At 27.5% G+C, this 27,258-nt stretch overlaps 1 protein-coding gene across 2 annotated transcripts in view; it reads right to left on the minus strand.

Moving 5' to 3' along the window:
• Nucleotides 1–27,258, minus strand: part of LOC112693451 (alkaline phosphatase-like) — a 326,574-nt gene that overhangs the window by 230,444 nt on the left and 68,872 nt on the right. For both annotated transcript variants that reach the window (XR_003149478.1, XM_025568541.1), the window contains exon 3: nucleotides 11,892–12,115. Coding sequence is in view for 1 of the 2 variants with exons in the window: in XM_025568541.1 (XP_025424326.1) it covers nucleotides 11,892–12,115 (224 nt within the window). In the remaining variant the exon portion in view is untranslated. The remainder of the gene's footprint in view (nucleotides 1–11,891; nucleotides 12,116–27,258) is intronic.

Here is a 27,258-nt window from a genome sequence, read left to right on the forward strand (position 1 = left end):
TATGAATAATTAAGAATTTAGGTTAGTGGACGAGCTACGTTTCCCAGTATATAACCAGAACGTGCATCGAAAAATCGGATTTTTTCGTGTTTTTTTTTTTTTTAGGGGAGTACATCATTTTATATAATATGTCTAAGTATAAATATATATATATATATATATATATATATATATATATTATGTCTCTTATTTTTAATAATATAAAAAATAACTATTAATGTACAAGTATAAAATTTAAAAAGTATAATAATATTATATTTTACATTTAAATATATTCTTTAAATCCATATACTTCAAACCTTCATTTTAATAATAATAAAAATATAAAATAATATAATTTTATTATAAAATAAAAACATAATAAAAATTATAAATAATTAAATAATTTTATCACCTAATTATTAAATTAATATATTTCAACATGGATTCATAAAAAAAAATTTTAAATTAACATTTCAATTTTTTACTTATATAATTAGGTACATCATCAATACAAGTACGTGGTGTGACAATAAAATATCATGCATAAGACTAAGACATGACTATGTCTATGGTAAGTATGTACCTATACAAAACAGGTACTTGTACTACTGCTATCTTATAGATAAGAAAAGTTATCAATTATAAATTGTATAATGGTACTTATTACTTAATAGATTAGAATGGTAAAAGGTATTATGTGGTCCGTAACTGACCTTATGAGAAAAATGTAATAAACTAAATAAATTATTTAATAGATTATTATACGAGTATTATTATCTGGTTTGGGTGGGTGTACAAAATTTTATTAAAAAAGTACAAAATACCATGCTTGGGCATTAACGATTTAATAAGTTAAAAGTTATGTTAATTTAACTTATTAACTTAACTTAATTCATAACTTGAAAAATTAACTTAACTTATTTTCTTACAGATTAACTTAAAATTAACGCATTATTTTTTCATTTATCCCAATTAAGTTAATTTTGATTTTCAAGACCAGAAAAATATTTCGTCAAATACAGCGTATATCGTTATCGTTTGTTCGATAGCAAATTAATTGAATTTAGAAAAATATCAAAAATAAAATCTAAAGTGTACCGAAGAATTTTGTATTTTCATTTTTAGATAAGAATATTATATTGATCACGGTATTAACTATAGTAACAATTCCAAGGAAAAAATAAATTTTATAAAATAAAATAATTTCTAGCTTGATTTGGGTTAAATAAAAAATAAACTAAAATGAAATTTTTTATGGATTTTCATTATCTTTTTAATTTATTAATTATAATGAAGATCTGCTGTAAATTTATATATATATATATCGCTTATATCAACGTTTAATGTAATTTTTTTTCAATTATCTTAACTTATTAATTGAAGTTAAGTTAACAAAATTGTTTAACTTAATGTTTAACTTAATTGAAAGTGAACTCAAATAACTTAACTGAGTTAAAAAATATCATTAACTTGTCAAAGCTTGCATTATACTGTATAATTGTAATTTTAATTTTATAACAATTGGTTAATGGCCATGTTGGGGATACATATCGGATTTTCTCGGGATAGGATGGGTGTATAAAATTATATTTTGGTTGTAAAAAAATTATACAAAAAAAAGTACAAAATACTGTCAATGTTTGATAATAATATTAAAAAGTAGCCGTGCTAGTAATATGGACCTCTTTATACAAGAATACAATCTTTGCGTATCAATATATAATTTGGACTAGAAATATTTTAAATATAATTCTTAAATATATAGATTTTAAACAGTTTAAGTAATATATTTTCAGTTTATCAAATGTTAACGTTCGTACATTTTGTGTCATTCAATACATACCTATTAATAGGTATGTAACTTCAATCCACGGTTAAAGATATACAGGTTAGCTATCGTCTATCTAAATAGCATTGGCAGCTGCGGTCAGTACGCGATACGGGTTTAATATACATTTTCACCACATCTTTAGAGCGCTAATGGCAAGTAGGGTTATAGATTATAGACTATAGTGATAATTTTATTTATTATATTATCAAGTATTTAAGTTATAGGTAAGTATTATAACAGTAAACAGACAACAGTAAAGTTTAAATCACGGCCTTATTTAAAGTTTGAAGTTTTCACTTTTCTGTTGCATTATACAGCTTTTCTTTATTCAGGTATGTAATTTTGAACTAGTCATTGCAATATTATGTAAAGTAAAAGTGTTGTAAAATATCTTAAAAATAGTATTGAAATAGGTAAAATTACTATCAAAATCTTTTTTGTAATTTTTAAGTAATACTTTTAAATCGTATTTGAGACAAAGTTTACACTATTTTTTTAATATCAACTACCTAGTAAATTATAGTTATAATTAATAAGTAGTATTCAATACAATGAAATAGTATTTAAAATGTTTTCAAATATGTATTAAATTATTAAAGAAATATTTGAATACTTTTACTCAAATACTTCACAATACAGAATTTACTTTATTCTACTTATAAATTATAATGGTCCAGTATTTTATTATAGTGGATAATGCCTCGTTCATGTTGCGTAGTCGTTTGTAAAACTGGATATAAGTCTAACCATAGTACAATTAAGGCATCTACTTTTTCTTTTCCTACGTATGAAAATTTAAAGAAAAAGTGGATAAATAAAATACCCCGAAAAGATTTGATTGTTACTAAAAATTCAGCAATTTGTGAGTGTCATTTTACTGCTGATCAAATTATTAGAACATGGACTTTAGGGGTTGGTGATAAACAAGTGTGTGTAAGTATTTAGATAATTTACATTTTAAAATTAAAACTGAATAATTCTTAGTTTTTATTTTTTATTACTCATTTATTTTAGACTATTTTATTTATCCGATTAACTATTTATTTAAATGAACAATGTTTTTCAGATAAATTTGAAGTATCCAAAACTAAAAGAAGATGCTATCCCTTGCATATTTCCTGGCCCAAAATATTTATCGAATCCACAAACTAAAAGAAAGTCTCCTAGAAATCGAGATAGTTCATTAATCTCTTCTAAAAACATTGAAGTAGTAGAGGTAAATTTTTCAATGTTACTAAAAATATTAATTAATCAGGTTCAATACCTATATAAATATTACATAATTATACATAAATATTATGAATAAAATATTTGACTGTTGGTATCATATTTAAATGTTGTATATCAATTTTATAATTAATTTTGAAGTTTTGTTATATAGGTATATCCTAGTATACATTATATATTATAGGCTGAATCTAAAATTTCTGAATATTCTAGTAGTAATGATATTGATCCAGAATTTTCTGAAGAATCTTCAGTCTTGTTCGGATATCAAAAGTTTGAGAAAATATGTTGTGATCTTGAGTCAATCACACTTCCAGATAATTGGAAATATGAGATACATAGAGGAAAGAAACCATATATTGTATTTTATACAGTAAAATTTTTTAACAATAAAGCTGGAATTAGCATTGAAAAACAGATTTTTTTAGATTCAGACATGATTTTGAAATGTAATATATATGAAAAGAATATAAACCTTCAAGATTTGTGTGGAAATTCAAATATTTCTTCGTTGGATGATTTTATTTCAATTATGATTATTTTAAGTTCTAAAATAATATGTTCAGGTGGGCCTTTAGTTCAAGAATTTGAAAGTATATCAGTTGATGTGCAGATATAATTTTTAAAAACCATTGGATACATAAAAAAATGTCCATATTTAATTGATAAATCATCTATTAAAAATAAATGTTCATTTTGTAAATAATAAAAAGAACATTTCGTATAAAAAATCAAGGTTGTCTGTTGGAAAATCGACTAGGTTATTATTATCGCCTACAAAAAAAAAAAAAAAACAATTTGATGAGCACCGCAATAAATAGCATATTACACAAAAACAAGTGTTAAGAGCAAAACATAGAATACAATATTTACAAGATCAGTTAAATTAAGTTAAGAAAAGACTAAACCAATTATCAGAGAGCTCAGTTAATGATCTTATAATTAAAAATAATTTAAATAATTCTCAGTGTACTTTAGTTAGAGAAATAGTTGCAGCTAGCAAGTACAAAAACCCTAAAAACCGTCGTTACTCCGAAAACTGGATGTTACTCTGCTTGTTGTTTAACATTCGTTCACCTGGTGCATATCGTTTTTTTCGGGAACAAGATCTAATGCCTTTGCCCTGTACCTCTACGATTCGCAAACATTTATCTATGGTCAAAACTGATTGTGGATTTGATTTCCAGTTTTTTAAGCTACTCAAAAGAAGGATGTCTCATAAATCTCTGGAACAACGACACGGAATTCTTTTGTTTGACGAAATTCAAATAAGAAAAGGCTTATATATAGACACACGAGATTTAACTTATTCTGGCTTAGAAGATATGGAGGGTGAAACTGATGTTTCAGAGAATAAAGCTGACCATGGGTTAGTTTTTTTTTTCAAGGTCTAGCAGATAAATTCTCTCAGCCTATTGCTGTATTTGCATCTTCCAATTCGGTTAAAAGTAATTTTTTTTAAATTGTATTTGTTTTTAAATTAACTTATTTCAAATTTTAATATTACAGGAACTGTACTGTTTCAGCTTGTATTAAATTAGAATCTTCTGGATGCTTTATTGATGGTATAATTTGTGATGGTGCTGCTACAAACCGAAAAATGTGGACCCACTTTAGGATTAGTGGTAAATTAGGAGCGGTCCAGAACTATTTTATACATCCTACTCAGGAACACAGAAAAGTATTTGTGTTATCGGATGTTCCACACCTTTTCAAAAATATAAGAAACCCCTTACACGACAATAAATATCTTAAAGTAATATTTTTGTTAATATTTAGTATGAATAACGTTGTAATATTTAAATGTATTAATTTAAGGTGAATCCTGATCGAAAATGTGTCAGTTGGTTTCATTATATTGAAGCTTATAATGCTGATTTAATTCATCCTGGTAATGCACGTGCCATTCCAAAGGTTACTAAAGAACATCTATTTTTGTCCAATTTAATGAAAATGCGAGTTTGTTTAATGACACAAGTAAAATATTTTAAAATATTCAATAATAATAAAAAATAATTATTATAAAAAAAATTCAATACAACTTAAATAAATTTGAAAATATTTATTGAATATACTTTTAGTTTTGTAGTAAATGTTAATATTGATTTATAGAAAACTCACTTATGATCTAATGTTTATACATTAGGAAGTAATAACTACTAGGTACCATTTATTAACATTTACGTATTAATGTATCCAATTATTATTCAGGTGTTCAGTCGATCAATGGCTTGCGGTATAGAGTTTTATAGGCGGAAGAAAATTGTTGGTTTAGGAGGTAGTGAAGAAACCCAAGACTTTACATTATTTCTAAACAATTTGTTTGATACCTTAAATCGCCGTTATACCTCTGAAGGTATTACCAAATCCAGTAATGACTTTAAGGTATTGAATAACAATTATTAACTTATTTTCATTAATATATTGTTTTTTTATTATTACTATTCATTCTAATTCCTTATATGTATTACTTTATTTATTGTTTACCAATATAATTATCGAAATAAAATACTTATTTTGTGTTATATTTTTAATTGACAGATTTTGGAAGATGCAGAAGTTTGGCTTAATAACTGAGAACAATTGGTACATGATTCAAAAATAAGTCCAAATGAATTTCTCACTTGCTCTACAGCGGAAGGACTTCGTGTTACACTACGATCATCGATAGAACTTTGCAGATATTTATTATATGACTGTGGATTCAATTACGTATTAATAGGCGAAATAAACCAAGATCCATTAGAAGTACCTATATTTGTCTCAAACTATGATTTTGTGTCATTTATTATAATTTTTTTTCTGTTTGAGTTTTAGAAATTTTTTGGTATGATCAGACAAGCAGCAGGACCTAATTATCACCCAACAGACCCTACTTTTTTACACATTTATCGAATCTTATCTATATATTCTGTGCTACGCCCACCCAAGTCAGGCAATTGCACTATTCTTGATAGCAAGGCTGCGAAAATAGCACTGTCCGAATTAAAAGAAATATTTCATTCTGAATCGACTATAAGACAACAAAAGCTTTCTAATTTGAAACTTAAAGTAGATTTACTTATTGATGAAGGTTCTTGGGAAGCCGATGAAATATTTGAAAACCATAATTACAATGAAGCTTCTGTATTAAATTGTATTATTTACTATGCTACCGGATATGTGACAAAAAAAAATATTAAGAATACATCTTGCATTCTTTGCTTGAACGCATTAAAAAATAACCAGAAGTATGTAGATATTCCTGACGCAGAATTGGTTAACTTAAAATCAAAAGGAGGCCTAACTCATCCCAACATACATTTATTTCATTTTTTAACTAAAATTGAAGAAAGTTTTGCTACACATTGCCAGCATAAAATGTATTTGATCTCACTGTAGATGATGTTCTAAATTTTCCTATTTCATTCCTTTGTAATGAACACAAAAGCAAAGTCGTTTCATCTATTTTAACTAATTATTTAATCATGCGAATGCGACACTTTGTTGTACAAGACAATCGAAAATAAAATAAAAATAGCATAGAGAAGAAGAAAATTGCTAAATTAGTCTCTACTTAAAATATGTTTTATAACTGCTTATATATTATTATTAACTATCTATGTATAATTATTAAATATTTTGTAATATTCTTGTTCATTTATTGTTATTATTTATAAAACTGCATGGGTACGCTTATAATTATTATTTTTCTTTTATTATTTATTGCATTATTTAATACAATTTATCACCAGTTTGCATTTTAATTTTATATGCTTTTATAGTTTCTTGATTGGCAGTTGACGGCTGTTGTAGTGATGGTTAAAAATAGAAATTTGAAACTAACAACCTGATAAATATTAATTTGAATCATTTTTGTTTCAGATAAAATGGATGCACAATAACAGTAAGTACGTTGTGGCCTATTTCTTTTGTATAATACATTTTATAATAGCTTATAATAATAAATAATTAATAATGTAATATTAATATTAGAATAAATATATTTTTTACTTATAAGTTATATTAAATTTATGATCGTATAAATTTTAATATTCTATTATGTAGCAACTAGGAATGTACCGATGCTACGATGTTTTAATAGTAAAATATGAACTACTGAATGGTAACACAATCTGACCGAGTGGCGGGTCAGCGACAGCTAACCTGTATATTTTTAACCATGCTTCAATCTATTCTATCGGCAATGATTAGGAAACACTCTACTATTTATTAAGATGTCGCCCAATAGAGTGAGTCTTTTTGTCAGTTTTTCTCGCACCGTATTCTCGAACGACACGAATGTTCGCTAATCTCCCGCCCGAACGTGGCTCTTAATTTATTTTACATTTAATCAGCTGATCATCAAGTGACGGGGTGGGGAAGTTAGTATTCGTTAATATCCGTTGAATACATTCGTTAAACGTGACTACTACTTAAGCCCCCGGAACTGCCATCAATCGTAATGACACCGATATCCGTCACTTGCTTCATCACGCACAGCACTGCAACACAGTGTTACTTCGTTAATCCAAGTAGGAAATGCGCTTATGCATCAAATTTAAAAGAACTCTTGTACAGTAGTTCTAAATATTTATTTTTTTCGGCGCCTATGTGAGTTTATAAAAACACCAAAGTAGTCGATATTAATAATATATTACTACAGTTTGAAAATAATGACAGTTCCTTGTATCGAAGACAAGATCTGTATTAGAAATTATAATAATGTATATAATGGAATTTTTATATTACAGAATAAAAATATTAAAAAAAAAAAAAAAATCTTTTGGTTGCATCACAAATTAGTGGTGAAGTAATAATTAGTGTGTTAAGATAATAATGGTATCACAGACCAGTAAACTATTTTAAATATATCGAATTCCGCAGGTTGTTTCGTTCAGTATTAATTCAATATTAATCATTTTATATATTTATATTCTTCAATTTCAATCGCTTTTTTTTCAATTCAATGTATGAGTTTTATACATTTATAACAATTTTGCTTCATTTTAAATTTATGTTTGCGACACCCCACAGTTAAACACTACTCATTAATTGTTTGCATAATTGAATCAAAAATCACTATTTCGTTTAAATCGTTTTTCTATATTATTTTTATTTATCATAGCCTTGTACTTAGCCCGTTAACAATTATTCTATATTTGATGTTTTTAAAGCTATTCTATGTCAATCGGTGGTTCTTGCGCTAATATGACTTCTATATGCTTTACAGTACAGTAATCTGTGAGCTGCTCTACAGTTAGGATCTATCCGTTAATTGTATGCTGTACTTCGTTTATCATAGGGTTTTACTCAGAGTCCTTTTTGACTTTAACCATTTCAAACTATATTCATTTGAGTATTTTCATCATCCTATTAAGATGACCCTAAAATAGGTTTTATGTTTATCTTTGAATTACATCTAAACCAGGACGACACCGATTCTTTTATCTGACACTCCTGTGCCATGTTCAAACATAGTCTACTATTATTGTGTGATGTGTCTCATACAGTCAATGGTCTTGTGTTTCTTGCGAAAAAATATATTTAAATATTAATCAATTAAAGGTTATTTTTATTCTAATATTATATGCGCTTATTTGATCATTATTCTGTCGTCTGTTCATGATAATTTTTTTCTATATATATATATTGCTTAAACATAAATTTATAGCTTGAATTATCAAATCTATCCTCTCGGGTTCATCCTCCTCGCCTAATTCGGTAATTTATTATTATACAATTTTTTTTTCGTTCCTAACCGTTTTGCTGTTTTGGTCGTAATCCGCTTAATCATTTTACATGCAAATGTAAATATACATTGATACACTCCAAGCCATATCAGTGACTCTTTATAACTTTATATACAAATCAAAGCAAATATAGTAACCATGACTTCATTACCTAGTTTGACCTGGTCTTTGTATAAATCATAATAATTATAATGTAATTAAATATGTACAGAATTTTTATCTAAAAAAGACCTTTTCGCTTCAAGTATTTATGATTTGTTCTATATTTTTATTTATAATGTCCATTTTCATAATTGAAAATTCAAACAATGTTTTTAATTTACAAAGGCTAAGTTCACGAGTATATTTAGAGTTAAATCTGAACCTAAATATTTGATGTTGAATGTGGTGAAAATCATTATAATATTTTTTAAAAATTGAAAAAAATTAATCAATTTTTAAAAATTTCGTATTTGTATCTAATATGAAATTATTTCCTTATAGTTCTCTGATAATTAATTAAATAGTCAGCATAAAAAAATAAATATGCTAAAAATATATAAAAAAATAAATAATAATAATAATATATAATATGTTAAATATGCTTCTTGTTAATTAATTAAATAGTTAACAAGAAGTATATTTTTCTGAGCTACCAAAGCTAAATTATTCAAGGTATTTAAAAAAAGAGGGAAAATAAATACACTATAATTATAAATATTAAGAATTTAGAATATTGTTTAACTTATCTAATCGAACTAATCTAACTTTTTTAATGAATAAAAACATAAAACAAAAGTATGAAATAAAAAATAAAAGACCGTGTCCCTTTTATCATAAATACATATAAAGTTATAAATAGGGGAGGGGCTGTAACGTAATATTTTAATGTCTCCCCATCTTAAATACTCGTGCTTCCCCACTGCTTTTAAGTATTTAATTATTCGGTATTCTTTCAGAGTTCTCGTACATCAATACTTTTAATTATTAAATAAAATCTTAATATTTTGCAGGAATCGTTAAGCTTTGGTTTTTTTTTCTTGTTGATTATACAATCAAAATTACTATGACTTTAATTTGGAAAAAACACCAAAAATAGTTTTCAAGCATTAAAAAAATATGAAACTATATTAACAATATTTAATAATTTCATTACATAAAGCAACTTAAATTGGGTTTCAAAAGTTTTTATTAAAAAGGCTTTTTATTTTTTCAGCACATAAAAACAAAGGATATTGTAAATTAATTTATAAAATACCAAAGTCTATAATTATGATGTTAATATAATAATTATGGCATTATTACATTTTAATTAAACTTGAACTTTCATGAAAAAATTATAATATGCTTAAGTGTAATGGCATTTTTAATGTTATTTCTTTTTAGATTTTTTCGGTATAATTATGTTTTTCAAGTTAAAAATAATTCCAATTCATTTGTTATGAATATATTTATTCAATAAACCATTCTTATTACATTAATTTATGAGAAACAGTGTATCAAAAATATATTACCATTTAAACAATTATTTATAATAATCAAGTTATCAGTTCAGCAAATTAATTGTTCAATTATGTGTCACAGATATTTAAAAACTTAAAACTGATTACTTTAGACATTTGATTAGAAATAGGATAAATTTAAAAAAAAAAAGTGCATACTGTTGATTATTAAAATTTTTAGTATTTTCGTATTTTAAGAATTATTTTCAAATAGTTATTTCATTAGAGCAAAAACATAAAGCTTAGCATAAGAATTCAAATTTGTATTTTAAAACGTTTATAAATAAATTAAATTAATATAAAATCATAATTTAGAGTAACAAAGGCATACTTATATGTTTCCCGCTTGTAGACCTATGGAAGATTAACCCTCTCAATAACAAATAATATACTAGACTAATTGAATTATCATTTAACTACCTACAATAAAATATATATTAATTAGTTAAGTATGCAAAACAAATTTTATTTGAATTATAAAACATAATTTCTTAAGAGTTAAACCATTTTTATTAATAATTAATAAAAAAATAAATTCTTCGAATTCGCAGCTGTAGGCATAAATACGTCAGTATAGAGTAATATAATCGTTTCTCATTCAATATACATATAACATTACAAACGAAATTTATATTAATGTTCTTTCAAAAATGTTTATTCAAACAATTGCTCGAATAATTGTTTTTATTCAAAAATTTTGAGTTGACAAGTAATTTTCTCAATTTTCAATTATATATATATATATATATTTTATCAAACAATTTTACTTTTTTTTTTATTTTTCCTCCTTTTCCTATGTAACTGATATTACATTGTATGGGCATAATATCCTTATATTATAAGCAATATCTTTATACTAATTTATAGATCATTATTGCTAGCTGTAGTTAAGAAATAATATGTATAGCCAACAATTCTCTGAAATATGTTAGTAACAATATTCCTTGTAGAATTTATTCAATTGTTTAAGTCATTTTATTTGAATTTTACAAAGTAAATAAATTAAAAACGACAATAATAGAAAATAATAAGCATTTCAATTTTTTGGTCATTATACAGCTAGTATATACTTATGCAACAAGTACAAGTTTCACGTCTTATTCAAATCGAATGTGTACATCTCTGAAATCGAATAAATGGTAATTGACAAAACAAATAGATTCATAGTTAACGAAATGTGAATATGAACACAAATTTATGAATAGTAAAATATTTTAAGAATGTTTTACGTAATACTATTTATTGTTGAAACATTGTGATTTATAGACGACATTGATTATCGAAACGATATAAAAATCGAACGTACCGTGAATGCATGGCTTCCAGTAGTATATTATTATACTAAAATTTACGATTTGCTATGGTGCCTTACAGTTTTGGTTCTGGACGTTTATCCTGTATACACCGTAGGCACATTAAACACTATTATTGATATTGGTTTCAGTAAAGTGATTTCAGTAAACACTTCGTAAATATATATATATAAAACAACGTACGTTGTAATGACTCGTAAATATATCCCCAAATTTCTGCAACTCACGACAGTCCGGGGTGAGTTTTCACAATTTCACATTTGCATCGAGTTTTCAAACGAATTGCTTTGATCAAAACGTTAAAATAATTTACATATCATCCTACCTTTGCCATTGCCACAGCAGGAAACGTGTCCCAAAGCAATTGCTCCTCTTCGCCTTGGTTTCCCTGCCTCTGACCCTTGAATATCCTCGAAGCGGTCAATGTGGACGCGCCCATCCCGTCACCGACCAAAAACACTACGTTTTTCGCCCTTCCTATTTTACCCTCGTAGCTGGCCAGCCGTTTTTTCAGCGCCACCCGTGCCTCTTCGTACCAATATTCGCGTTCTGTGAACAATATAAAAAAAAAAAAAAATTATCACACACTAGATTGTTACAATGGACTGATTAAATACGATTTTTCGTTACAATCAACTATTATTTTCACTCTGGTATTAAAATATAACATTGAAGCAATATTTACGCTTATGATACAATTACATTTTACTTATCTTATATAATCCAATAAAAATTAAACAACACTATGATTATAATTAGTATTCATAGTTTGGAACACACTATTTGACTGTCAAACACAATATTCATTTGCATTATCGGAAATGACCGAGTATAAAATAAACATCAAATAATACATGATACATGCACAAACTATAAATGGAGGTTTTTCTATTTTTAATTATTTTCATTTAAATTTAGTCCACCATATACTATAGAGAGGTATAGTGCTGTGGAAAGTAAGACTCGGTTTATTGATACCTATTATTAATTTATTATTAACTTGTCACATTATTTTAGTAATACGGTATAACTATACAGCATTGTGGCTATTATAGGTAGTAGGTACAGTATAAAATGTGATGACCATAGAAAAATCGGGTTTTCTCGGGTTTAAGAAGGTTGTTTTGGTTGTACAAAATTGTACAAAAAAAAGTACATAATACTGTATAAATTGAATTTTAATTTTATAATAATTGGTTAATGACCGTGCTGGGGATACGCATCTTCAACACAGCCATAGAAAAATCGGATTTTTTCGGGTTTGGATGGGTGTACAAAATTTTATTTTAATTGTACAAAATTTTACAAAAAAAAGTACAAAATACTGTCAAGGTTTGGTAGTATTATTCAAAAGTGGCCATGCTGGTGAAACGAATCTGTATACATTAAATTATAAATGTACTAAATTTAAAGCAAATGCTTTAAATTTATATTGTATTATAATTTTATTTATTAATTATTTTAATTTTCAAATGTTAATTAATAACTAAGATAGTTCAACAATCGATCTATCAAATTTGCACAGTTAATATAAGTATAAACAAAATAAATAAAAAGTAAAGGAAATTAAGTATAAATATATAAAAATAAAAATGATAAATAATATCAGATAAAAATATGAAACGCAATTAGTGTGTATTATAACAGAAATACGAGTAATTGAGGAAAAATAATGCTATAATTATTTGTTTATTAATATGGTAGAAAGAAATGAGCTTATAATAGTGGTATATTCAAAGAGAAACGTTGAAAAAGCTAAATTTAAATTTAAAATTTGTGTATTTATGTTCGGCTTAGAGCCAGAAGTAACAAAGTCATATGACGAGATAAATTGAGAAGGGTTATTGGGGAAGGAGTCGGAGATTCAGTTTTTAGACTGAGAGGTATTATTGTAGGAGTTGAATTGAACTTGAATTTGTGACGATTTAGAATTAATTGGTAGAACTGGCAACCTCTGAAGTAGACCATATGATGATCCATGGTGCAGTGTATATTGGATTCTTAGAGCGATCCTTGGTACAGCTATCTGGCTCATGACCCTTATCGTATTTGATGCAGCGAGATGGGTGATGAAAGTAATTTTGCGTATGACCATAGTTTTGGTAGTAAACAGTTAACAGTTGACAGTTAAGTAGACCGTATTTTTATTTGATTTTGTTATTACTATTTCCGTATTTAGTAATGAAATGATGATATGGATATGATTTGATATGATATGATGATATGATTTGGCTGTTTTTATTATTGCATTCAAGATTACCAAAAAATTTGGAAGAGGAAGGTTATTCGTTTTTGTGTGCTTGTTTCACTATGTGTTCTTCATCTAACAATGTGGAAAATATTTTTCCATATAGAGAGGACAAAAAGTGTCTAAACTGGCATTATTTTCCATAAAATGAGTAGCTATCACGTTGAAGTTATCACGACCACTGGCATGGACAATATGATATGAATGAGTTGACATACACGTAAAGCCATTAGGAGTAGTGTTCTTAATTAATACGTTCTTGAATGCGGAGAAGTTTACGATATTTCTTATGTAAACAGGTAGAGCAATAGATTCCACCAGGTCCGAGGAGTTAGGTGAATATACGACGGTGTCCTCACAGGAAAATGGAACCGCATAAAACAGGGTATCATCATGAATTTTGATTGAGGAGAGAACAACGAAACGATTAGGTGAAGTAAATGTATTTTTTCCCTCTCATGAAGAGGAAAAATTTAACTGTTGGTTAATATTCGTCTAGATAACATAGGAGTGCGAGGCAGAATTTTAACGAAAGGAACCATAGTATTAAATACATTTAAAACCAAACAACTGATAAAAACGATTTATATAATTAAAATTCAGATAACAGAGTGAATGCAAATGTGTGTGTTCACGGTGAACATTATCGCCAGACTGATGTATTATAATTAAGAAATTATTGTCTTGTTCAAAATATAAGTGATATTTAAAGACCTTAATTGAGAATATATTATGGAAGACCACTTATATTTTTAAAAAACAAATCCGATCATATAGCCATGGGTAAACGTACTATAAAATTACTCGTGTATTATTATTGTATATTATATATATATATATATATATATATATATATATATATATATATATATATTATTTACTGATCAATATTTCTATAAATACAACAATGGAAACTATTGTCTCATTGTTTATTAATCCAATAATGTTGCTGCATTCTAAATGTTTTTTAAATGTAAAATTTGAAGTTATAATACACGATTAGTATAAATAGAAATTTTTAAAAACTTTTTTACAATTATTATATAATATTGTTTTACAAAAGTTTCATAAACAAACTTCGGTCTTGTCGTAAGTTGATAACGTTGTGATTTTGTTGTATTGACAATAACGATACAACAGAGTTTTGGAATACATCTCAACTGTAACTGTCGTTTCCACTGTGATAATGTTTGTGTGCATTTTTCCTCGTAATTGCGTAATATTTAAGACGAGCAGCGATCGGTGGTAAACACTTGGGTAATTGAAAATAATTGACCGTTGTCAAGAACAGACAAAGAGTAGGAAAAATAAAAGTAAAAATGACCATTGAACACACGTCAGTCATTCTATGTATAGCCTTTGATACTAGGCAATATATACGCTCGACAAATCGATAAAATGCCCGTCCACTTGTGGCATGAAAAACCAAACCATGTAATGGCGTGGAAAAAAGAACAGTGATTGAGTTGAAGGAATACAATACTTATTTATACAATGCGGAGAATGTCGTTATTACCGACATATTTACTACATATATACCGACATATATATCTACTCCATATTTGGCAATCGAACTTATGACAAGTGAGTATATAACAGCTGTAAACGTAACTATTAATTTTTTTCAATATAATATTTTAATAATATATCGTGATATGGCATGAGGAGAACAACCTTAATATTTTCATACATTTCATGTTACAAGTATTTTAACGAGTGTCTCATATGTACATATTTTATATATATACACCTATTTCAATAATATTAAAAAAAGTATAATAATGAATAGAATATCAATCAATGAAATAATGTCTTAATACTATTATTGCTGTACAATAATAGTCCATTTTTAAAATAAAAACGAGTACCTAAACAATCTTTTAAATATATTTTTTTTTTCTTTCACTGGTACTGATTACATTTTAAATATATAATTTTTAATTTACAACTTGTATGAATCATTCTACACTTTACAGTAATATACCTAATGCTATGATACGGATTTTCTCTATGTTTCGTGAGTCACACAAGTGTTCGCCTATAACTATGCACCATATATTAACTCTGGAACCGCAAAGGTTCGAGATATTCGGAGCAACAAGCCGCTTCGACGTATATCGATTTGTCAGGGGGGCCACTAGCCTCGGGGTATCACCATCGCTCTGCGACGAAGATCTCGAACCATACAATCACGGATTTCATGTCCCGTCAGTCACTTTGGTCAGGTCGAGGGATATACTCCATCTGTCCGTTCCTGGCTACGAACAACCTCCAGTGTCTTTTACTTCAATTGGTAAAGTAGCCGAGTCTCCGAGAGATTCAGGAAGTTTCACCCTCCCACATTGTGCCACACCGGTAAGTAGCCATCACCAGGAACTTTTGCCTAGACAAACATTCGTCTGTTAATCATATTAATTGTTATTGCAACAACCATCACGAAGCCTAAGTTTCTCGAAGGGTATCCTATCAAAAGTTTGTCCTGTTGTACATTGTCAGATAGGGCTTCCGCCACCTGTGGTACCGTTTTCTCCTCCGTTTAGATGATAATATCATCGGTTGGAAATTTCGACCTCAGGGTTCCACGAACTTACGGGCTCAGCCATTTACTTATCTATATTCGATTACATGTGTCGGGTTGTCTTCTTGGGAAGTCTAGGTGGACTCTCGTCCAGAGTGAGTCAGGCCACAGACCTCGGTTATTAATTCTTTGGTCTGGGATCACGGGTGAACTAATATTGTTATGTCAGTCAATAATTTAATACTGCAGATATATTCGTAAAAAAACCGGTTTATCCACCGTAAGCGTAATCGCAGTATAATCAAAACATGATTGGACTGTTCCGTGTAACGTTTCTTTTTTCACCACGTTTTTGCTCTTTTTTATTCGGACTCGAGATAATATCCAAAACGATGGAGAAGACGAAAAATTAAAATGAATATTCGTCAAGAGAAATAAAAAAATCCATTCAAACGCGAACAGTGAGCATCAAAGCGAACAATGCATGATCCTTTATCGGAATCATTATACATTGCAGTGCAAAACAGCGGCACGTAATTTGCCCACTTGTCGTTTCGCAATGAAATGTATTCGGAAAACGATTAGAATAACAATAATAATTACGGTAAAATGGAGTTCGTGCCATTCGAGTATTCCAATAAAACTGTTTGAAGAACGTGCGCGCGCGCGATGTACAATTTATCACGGCAGGACGGAAGACATACGCTGCAGGATGCGGGAACCACTGCTATCTTAAAATTAATCTAACCCCAGGGAGCATTTTGGCGGATATCACCGTAATCGATATACGTAGGTAGGCGTATTGTGTTAACGGTATACTGGCGTCGCAGAAACGAAATTTAATAACAAAGAGCGATTTAAATTTTGTCGGGTGCTGTGTACGTTTTTCTCCGCCATGGCTCCACGTATTGGTATGTAAAAAAAAAAAAACACGCAACACATATTATTATTATATACATTTATTGTACGTTTGCTGTGAATGAAGTATGAGTGATTCGGATTTCAAAAACAATAGACTCGAATAATTACTGTTTTAATCTGATGGAAAAAAAAAAAGTTGGTTTGAATGAAAATGGTTTGCAAAATATTAGATAATAAATTAATAAATAAATACACTTTTCTTTTGATTATTCACTATTGTATTAAATATTAGGATATGGATAATATTACACCAGTAATAATATACAATTATATTTTATTTCTTAATTATGAAAATCATAATTGTAATAAACGTGCATATTAATTTAAATGTAGGTATACCCGATGGTGACAACGCACAACAATAACCATTATATTAAAACATTAAATTACACCGATGCGAGGGAAATGAATTACAGCAATTTCAAAAATATATCAGCACTTGTCTACGGCGTTCAGTTTCGAATGTGAAAATTGTAATTGTTATTCCAGGTACGTAGTTAGAGGGTGGCCTCGGGATGCGGAGTCCGTTCGCTGGTTCTCATCACTAGATCGAGTCCGTAAGTTGTGGATAGCGGTATTTAAGCATTCCCCTTTTGCTGAGGAAGAAGGGGCGAAATATAGTGAATACGCCTCTCACCGAACTGCGAACTTGCACTATGGCTGGTACGGGTGAAGAGTTTCCGTCAATGCTTACCGGCCGTGTAAAATGCCGGTGACTACTGAGCCGTGTGATCGACCAGCCATCGTAAAATGTATTTTGAAATCACTCCCGATGCTCCTTGAGATCGTCGTCTCGTGAGCTAACGTCTCACGAAATGGGGTTGACACGTTCTTACATTGCATACGTCTCATGTTAGTCCCAGTCTATACCTCTTACTCTTAGGGCCTATATTGTGTGGGGGGGAGGGGTGGTTGGTCGGTTTTATCAAGGATATTTGTAATAAGTCGGTAGGTAACGAGCCGACCTCCGTCGCCAGTGGATGTCCAATCTTTGATGGCGGTACAAAATACGAAAAAGGTACGTCGGGAGGAGCGGTTTCTCAGGCCAACATGTGTCGTCTAACGTGCGTTGCTACTGTGAATCGTGGGTGGATTCAACGGAATTTGACCTAGATAGTTATAATTACCGTCCCCACGCGGGTCCGTAAGGTTTCGCTGGCCGTACGTCCCCACGGCTCGAGTTAACAAAAATAAGCAAAAGATTCAACGTAACCAACTTTGTCGGATATATTATCCTGTACGTTCGATCGAAGACGTAGACAATAGGCATGGGTAGAAACGAATCAAAATTATGAATAAAAAATAAAATCATGAATAACTAACTATTTTGTGAATAAAGAATAATATTTTATTACAAATAGTTATAATTGTGAATGAAAAATTAAAATTATTGCGAATTATAATTCAACTTGTAATTTGTGAATTTTTGTGTAACAAAACTATGATAAAAATATGATATTTATAACAAAACAAATAATTATAATTACAATAATTTATATAATATTAATAATAATCATGAAAAAAAAATAATAGTAAATACTATATTAAATAAAATTTCAGCACCTATAATATGGCTATATCAAGTTATGTTAGAATCTATTTTAAATTAAATACAAAAATGTTACTAAAGCAGTAAAACTCTATGTGTTTAACCAATTAGATTAGCATAGATAAAACTATTATTTATGATTTTTGCTTTTGATATTTTTGATAGCAGATAATATAATAATAAAAAAAAATAAAAAACGTACTGTTTTCAATTTTCAATAAATAAAATAGAATTTATATAATGAGATAGAATAGAGTTTTTAATTATCTACGAATCATTAGAGATAAAAATGAATATGAAGAATAATGAATAACCAAATATGAATAAAACAATCTAGAATAATCAAATGAAAAATAAATGACTGTTGAAAACATTTTTGTTCGAATAATCAATCAAATAATTTTTTATTCGACTAATGTCCAACTCTGGTTAGTAACCTTGCAGACATTTTTGATCGATTACAAGAAAAATTAATTTTACGACAGTATAATATTATATTAACAGTAGTAAACAGTAAACAGTAGTAGTCTTCAGTGTAAAATCAATGATTGGTATATTCGTGAACTATATTGTTCAAATCATAATAGAAATAATTCTTAAACACTGTACCCATCTGATGTGTCAAATTTAAATTTAAAAGTTTAAATAAAATAAAAATAAATGTTGATCAATAAATTTATTAGTAACCACACATATGATGAACACGGATGGAATTAGGATAAATTTTCAAATCATACAAGTGGAGTTAACGCTGTTAAAAGCAGACTTTTTCCAAGAACTTTAATATCAGAAATATTACGTCATATTCTTTAGAAATTTTTGTGTGGGATTGTGTAAGTAAGTGTAAGTAACACATTATTAGTGTGTATTAGTTGATTTCTTATTATCCATATGTTCACGGGCTCACGGTTTTGATTCTTGAAAATCCGCAGTGTACATACGCGCAGTCATATGTCACTATATTTTGAGATAAAAAAAAATGTCAACTGCAGTGCATGATTATATGAGTTTAAATAGCAGAACAGAAATGTATTCAAAACTAACGCCAGATTTAAATTTTAAAACGTATATTCGAATTCCTTATTGTTTTTCAGGTTTAGGAGAAAATGGATTTTCAATTTATCAATTTAGTATAATACCAAATTAATTTCTTTTTTTCAGAATTATATTTTACAAAGGTGTTAATAAAAAAAAAAAAAATTGATTTTCCACAAGATACATAAAAGAAAATAATGGATTCAAATATTTTTTAAATTAAAAGTAAGCTTTCGATGTAAATTTGTTGTTGTTTTTGTTTACGAGTCAAACAAATGTACCAACAATTTATTAGCTTTCAAAATTCTTAAATCGTTAAGTCTAAAATAATATAATACTTACATAAATATATACCCACATACCATTCGAGGATTTTGAAAACCCTTATATTTTCTTTTAATAATTCCTTCAACTTATAAAAGTAACTAGAATATCAAAATATCACGAGTAGCTTCATTGTCCAATTATTTTCATAAAAACTTACACAATATTAATTAAAGAAAACACAATATACTACTTTCGGAGTCTGAAATGTTTTAAAATAATTGTTTAATAAATATATTTATAATAATAATAATATATTTGTCCGGTGCTCTTGATGATCAAGATTCAAAATACGAATTTAACCAGGTGGATATAATTGTTTTAAATAAATTGTTAATTGATAATGAAAATTTAATATTTTAAAAAGACTTGTGATGAAATAACATGGTTAGAAGTTACAAGTGGGTGATGCATACATCGGGTACTATATAACGTAGTCAGATACCTATACTATATATTATAAGTGAGGTTAGGTTAGATAGTAGTTTACAGAACTTTTCAACTTATAATTGAATGTATTATAAAATTTTAATATTTACTCAGAGTGAATATGCGTTCCATCAGAACCGTTTGACTAAATTATTTATATTGTTTGATGAAATAAAGTCATGCTAATATTTGTGTTTACATTATTATATGTCATTTTTATTATTTCTTAGAAAAGTTTACTAAGCAAAAAAGTAAAAGTATGTGGACTGATAAAATTTATCAAAAAATATTAAAAAATATTTAATATTAATTAAGTTTTTGATACTATTAAAAAAAATTCCGTTGAAAAGAATTTTAAACAATATTAAAAAGCCATAGAAACATCCATGTTCAAAAACTCTTTCCTTCGATTAAAACAGATTAAAGTAATATCGTTTACATTCACTTAAGTTTATTGGATAATCTTTGAAATTAAAAACAATAATACATTTCTGAGAAGAAGAACCATCCACACATTATTAGATACAATAATAGTTAATTATCAAAGTTCCGAAATATAATTAGATTTTTCGATAATCGAAAGAATAGTTCAATTTTGTTCAGAACATGATGTTTATATATTTATTTATTTAATATTTAAGTACTAAAGTCATAAAAAATAATATTTAAAATTATTACGAGTTAAAAATAATAAACATAAGACTATATAAATTAGTCGTTATTATCTAATAATCCTTTATATGTCCAGAACTCAATATTAAGAGCGGTTCAAGTACAGAATCTATAGAATCCAATAGGAAAAAGTCGCTAATAATACCAAAATTGTGATGAGAAGATATAATCAATAGAGATGTAGAATAATTGAGAGGTGGAATAAAGTGGAAGGATTTGTCAATGGTTAGAGATAATTGAAGAATTGGATACAAGACGGGATGGCCGAATAATCCAAAGGAAAAAAAAGAATCGATTGTATATAAATGATATAATAGTATTACTATAGGTATAATTAGTATATTTAATATCGTTTTTCGATTTAAAAAAACCGACAGTTTACGTTCATTTAATTCGTTATTTAAGTTATCTTTGGATGGATACTTATCAAAGCTCTTATTTTGGTGGGACTAAAACTAAAACCAGACTAAGACAAATCAAGTGAGACTAGAGTCAAATACCACAGAACACATTTTCACAGGAGTTTTGTCAATGCTTAATTAGGTTTAACATTTGGAAACTCTTTAGCTCAGTAGCAGAAAGTATCTAAAAATTTATTTGTCTTAAAAACAATAACAAATCATGGCCCATGATTGTTCTTCGAATAGTTTTATATGCACTAATCGCTGTCAATTTTATAATTATTGTTTTTGACCGCGCAACTAACCAAATTCTGTTACTTTTTATATTATTCGTTTCATCCAATCTTATGTGTGCTAATCGCCGTGCTTTTGTATTTTATATTATTATTGTAATGCGCGAATCGCTACAAATTGTATTTTTATAATTATTAAGGTTTGTACGTGCTAATCATCATGACATTTCAATGTCCATTTAAATCATAAAGTGTAATTTTTGTTGTGAGGGTGATTTATTGCACATATTTTAGAAGTGCAGCTGGTAAGCCTGCGCTCCACAATAATTGTAAGTTCTTTTTAATATATCTATTTATTTATAATTGAATCATAATGTTGGATCAGAAGGGTCGTTTACGTATTATTACTTAATTTAATATTCTATGTTGCTGTGAATTAGTTGCGTGTTCTTTGATTTGTACAATACAGCAACATATTATTACCATCTTAATACATTATTTCTAGTTACTTTTTTCCCAGTTTTTAAGTGGTTACACGCAATATACACAGATATATTTATATATACCTGAAACATTTTACCATCACATAGCTCACTAATAGTTGTGCAGCGAACCCGACCGCTATTAGTTCAGCTATCATAATACTACACAATAAAACAATTGGTTGGTCGGTGGTGTGACACCCATTAGTCGGTGACCAGGCACGCTCCATATTATTTGAAGCACACGGACAAAACTTACAGAATATGTGTAAATTTTATTTAACTGGTTGGAGAACTTATAATTTATTTCTAATTTATAATACATTATTGTTTTAATCAAAATCATGTTCAGTCAACTATTGAATAATAATAATAACTATCAATATTTCATCCCATATTAGATAATTTATTGTCTGCTATTGATTTAAAGAGTAATCAAGTAAATATAAGTAATAAATCATAAAATTTGTATTAAGATTTGAGCAACGAGATGTGGTATAATCTATTTTGAAACATCTCATATCACAATTTATACTACTCCTACTTCACACATTCTTAACACAAAACTAATAATAAGAAATGAAAAACGTGAATGTCTGCTACGTGATAATAACAAGTTTTTTCCAAGATATATTGTTATTGGATTTAAAAATAATTTGTTATTATCTATGTCTTATTCTTGTGGATGTATTTATTACAAACGATAAGTTACTTTTATAGAATCATTATTGCGTTATTCGTACGAACAAGACATCATTTCTAATTTGTTAATTAGACATTGGTATTTTTGTAGTGATAATGATAATTGGTACTATGGGAAGCACGACAGTATTATATTGTTAAACGAATTTCGTACTCAAATGATCGCTTAAATTGATATTAATCGATGTACAAAAAATTCATTGCGATTTCAATTTTTTGTTGAAGTTGTTAAATAACTTTCTTAAAGCATTATTTTCAGTGCAAGTTGAACGTAAAACTATTTAAGGTATCTGGGTATGATTGAGGGCTTATAATTTGGAACCTTTTATAATGATAAAATATATTTATAATGTATGTTAATATTCCATGATAAAAAGTAATATATAGAATTATATAGCGAAGATACTTATTAAAAACTATGCATTTCAGAAATTTAATCTTTTGGTGTTGAAATCATACGAAATGAAAATTGTTCTATTAGTTTGTGGTATAATAATAAAATTAATATTAAAGCATTTAACAGAACATTTTCGTATAATTTACATCAGTTTAATATAGCGAGATGTTACAATTAATAAGCTAAGGCGTTTCAAAAATCCAGTGTTTATAGTTGTAAAATCCAATCGAAACTTTGAAAAGGAAATTTGTTATTACACATCTTAATCCCAAAATGTTCAAGGTTTTAAGACCAACTAGTTAAAAAGTAGTAGATTAAATAAAACGCATGAGGTATACTCGTATTTTCTGTTTTTGTATAAATGTTTATACTGAATATCTCACATTTTTACTGTGACGCATTTCACGTGAAAATAGTCATTTTATTCAATATCTTTACATATAATCATAATTACTCAATTATTTTTATTGAGGTTAATTAATTTATATTTTAATGTTTGATTGTAGACTTGGTAGTGTAGAGGTAATGAATACATTTTTCTGAATTGTTTTTTTGTGGTTATCCGTTTTCAAAAACTTCGCGTGTGCGTTTATACACCGGCGCGTTGTACGTTTTTTATGATTAATCCATTTTCAAAAACTTCGCGTGTGCGTTTGTACACTGGCGCGTTGTACGTATTTATTATGATTCCGTTTTGAATACTTCGCGTGTGCGTTTTTACACCAGCGCGTTGTACGTATTTATTATTATTCCGTCTTTTTCGTTTTAACCATTCGCGTGTACGTTCTATTACCGGCGTGATATACATTGTTTCCTAGTGCAACGTAAACACAATGCTTGTTTCAGGTCTCCACTGATTCGGGTATTTATAATAATATTGGTTTGTGTTTCTTTTTATTTTAATATTATTTTATCTTGTTGGTGTTAGTCTTGTTAATATCTTATTATTTAATGTTTATGTTATTATTTTATATGTATAGTATGTACAGCATGGGTACCCATTTCTTCTTTTGTTCTTTTCTCTGAACTATTTTCTAACTTGTTATAATTGTTGATACACCTAATATCATTATTGTTATTACTATATGAACTTGTGTTATTATTTTAGCAATTAAAGTTATATCTGTTGCCCTTGTCCTCTCTTTCCGTGCGTCTACTACCCGTCGATGTACTGTACGGGATAGATCCTAAACAATATATATTAATAATAATAAAATTAACGAACACAAGAGTGACCAGAGTGATTAGAACAAGAAAAATATGAGAAAAAAAATGAGATTCGTCCCGTACACGGTCTCGGAAAAACAGCATGGTTCGGATGGTGGTACCTAGCGGACTGGTGGTTGATGAGAGTGATAAGGGCACAGTCGGCGACGGCCGTTTTGGTAACGACTGCCGCACGGGTCCCCGTCAACCCGCATATACAAATACCATGCGGCTGTATACTTCTAATTATACTTACAGATTTATTTTCTTCGAACTTAAGTTTATCTATTTAAACAATAAATACTTTTATTTAATTTATATTTATTTTTTCGGAATAAATGATGTAGTACTTTTAATGTTGATCACGTATCATTATATTATGTAGGTACTGTATTTATCTCAGTGTTTAGGTCTTGTAATTATCACTTCGTTACTATTTACCATGTACGCGGTTCTTTATTGGCTAATGGTTCCATGACATTTGTTCAACTATTCTGTACTTGAAATCAAAAGTCCACGAATTTAACAATATTATTTGTTACCCATTGGCTTTGAATTAAATTTTATAATTATTATTTAATCTATTACATGGATTATTTTTATGGATTTAATGCACCATACTTCCGAAATACGATACAATTTAATTTATTTATTATAATTTCTTCAACTCACAGGTTAGATAAAAGATAGTTGTATATTTTAGACGCTACGTTTATGTTTTAATTAAAATATTTAAAAAGAATAAAATATAAAGTAGTTTAAAATTTATTTTACTATAATTACTCAATATATATTAAGACGCGTTCTCATTCCGATCTAAAATTTGAAACTCGATCCTTAATTCAAAATCAACATCTTGTATTATTACAGTTTATAGCATTTTTATTTTCAAAACCATTGTGTGAGTTAATGCAAAATTTGTTAACTATTGGAAAATAAAAAATTCACACAGATTAATTTTATCATCTACATTTTTTAAATAAATATACTCGTACTTAACTTAATATAAAATTGAAATGTATTTAAATTAAATGTACAAGCAACTTATTGTAGATCAATACTGTTATATTTAAAATATAATCAAAAATTAAATTCTACCAATATTTTGGTGTTTTCAATGTAGTTATAATTTTTCAAGCATCACTACTTACAGGATCAATGTTGAAAGGACCATGTATAAATATTAATTAGATTAAATAAATATGATACCAGTGAGAAATTTTTGTTATTCTATAATAACTATTAAGTCCTTAAGCTACATCCATAAATAATAAACTCTTTGATGTAACTTAAAATAACTTTGAGCCATTTAATTTTAATTTTAATTTTTTAATTTTAACAAGTTAACGTATTAGTTAAACAAAATTATTAATCGGTAGCTGTACATTATTTGGAATCATTGACCGTAGACAATAAGTTTCTAAGAAATACAAGTAATGCTGTATATTAAAGTATAATAACAAATATTCATGTAAATATATTATTGCTTTTTAATTTTTAGATAACATAATATTTTCTTAAACTTAAAGCATATTAATTAATATAATTTAAAATACGTATTAAAAGATAATTTAAAATCTTATAAGTTCTTATTTCTTATAGGTCAGTTCATTGATATTTATTGAGAAAAAAAATGTAAGGAAAACGACTATTTACTTGAGAATTATAGTTTCATCAAAATGAATTTAAATTAAAAGTATAAATACAAATCCTATAGGATTTAATACATATTATATATATTTAAGTATATTAAATATATTTATTATATATATTAGGGTTGAAACGTTTAATACGGTATAGTATAGAACACAAAATTATATACGTTTTATACTGTATAAAAATTCATTTATAATATTTAAAGTTCAAATTAAACTTATTTAACTAACAATAAAATAAGGAAACATAAATTATAAATAGACAACTGTGATGCTATTATATATTAATAATTATTAGTATCTTATCGCAGACACATTTATAGTAAATCCATTGTACTTGAAACTTGTGATATTTATAACATTTTCAATATCTTTATTTTTGTTGTCATTCGATTGAACATAAACAATTAAAATAGGTTTCTGCCTTTTGATATAGTATATTATTTATATTTTATTATTACATTTTATTAGTCTGTGTCTTGTTATCGTCGCGTTCGCACGTTATTGTGTTATAAAAAAACTCAATTTTGAATATAATTCAATATAATTTTATTATTTTGTAAGTAATTTAAAAATTCAAATAAACAAATATGACTGGTCGTCAAAAACACATAGTGAATGGGATGTTAATTATATACGGCACAAAGAAGAAGCAAAATGTAAAAAACGTTAATTAGTGTATCTAATAATTACTTAAAAAATAAAATAATACAAAATCTTATATATATATATTATTAATTCATAGGTAAACAATTAGCAAAATGTTTACTTTGTTCAAAAATATTGTCCAATAAGAGTAAATCACGTTTATTGATGCACCGTAATACTTGCAATACTTCAAAATTATTCAAAACAGTTAAAACAGGAATTAAAAAATCTACTCATTCTACTCCTACTAAAATGATCCGTAATGAAGAACC

Source organism: Sipha flava, unplaced genomic scaffold (assembly GCF_003268045.1).
Source record: "Sipha flava isolate LNK unplaced genomic scaffold, YSA_version1 87_pilon_pilon, whole genome shotgun sequence".
Lineage (NCBI taxonomy): Eukaryota > Metazoa > Arthropoda > Insecta > Hemiptera > Aphididae > Sipha > Sipha flava.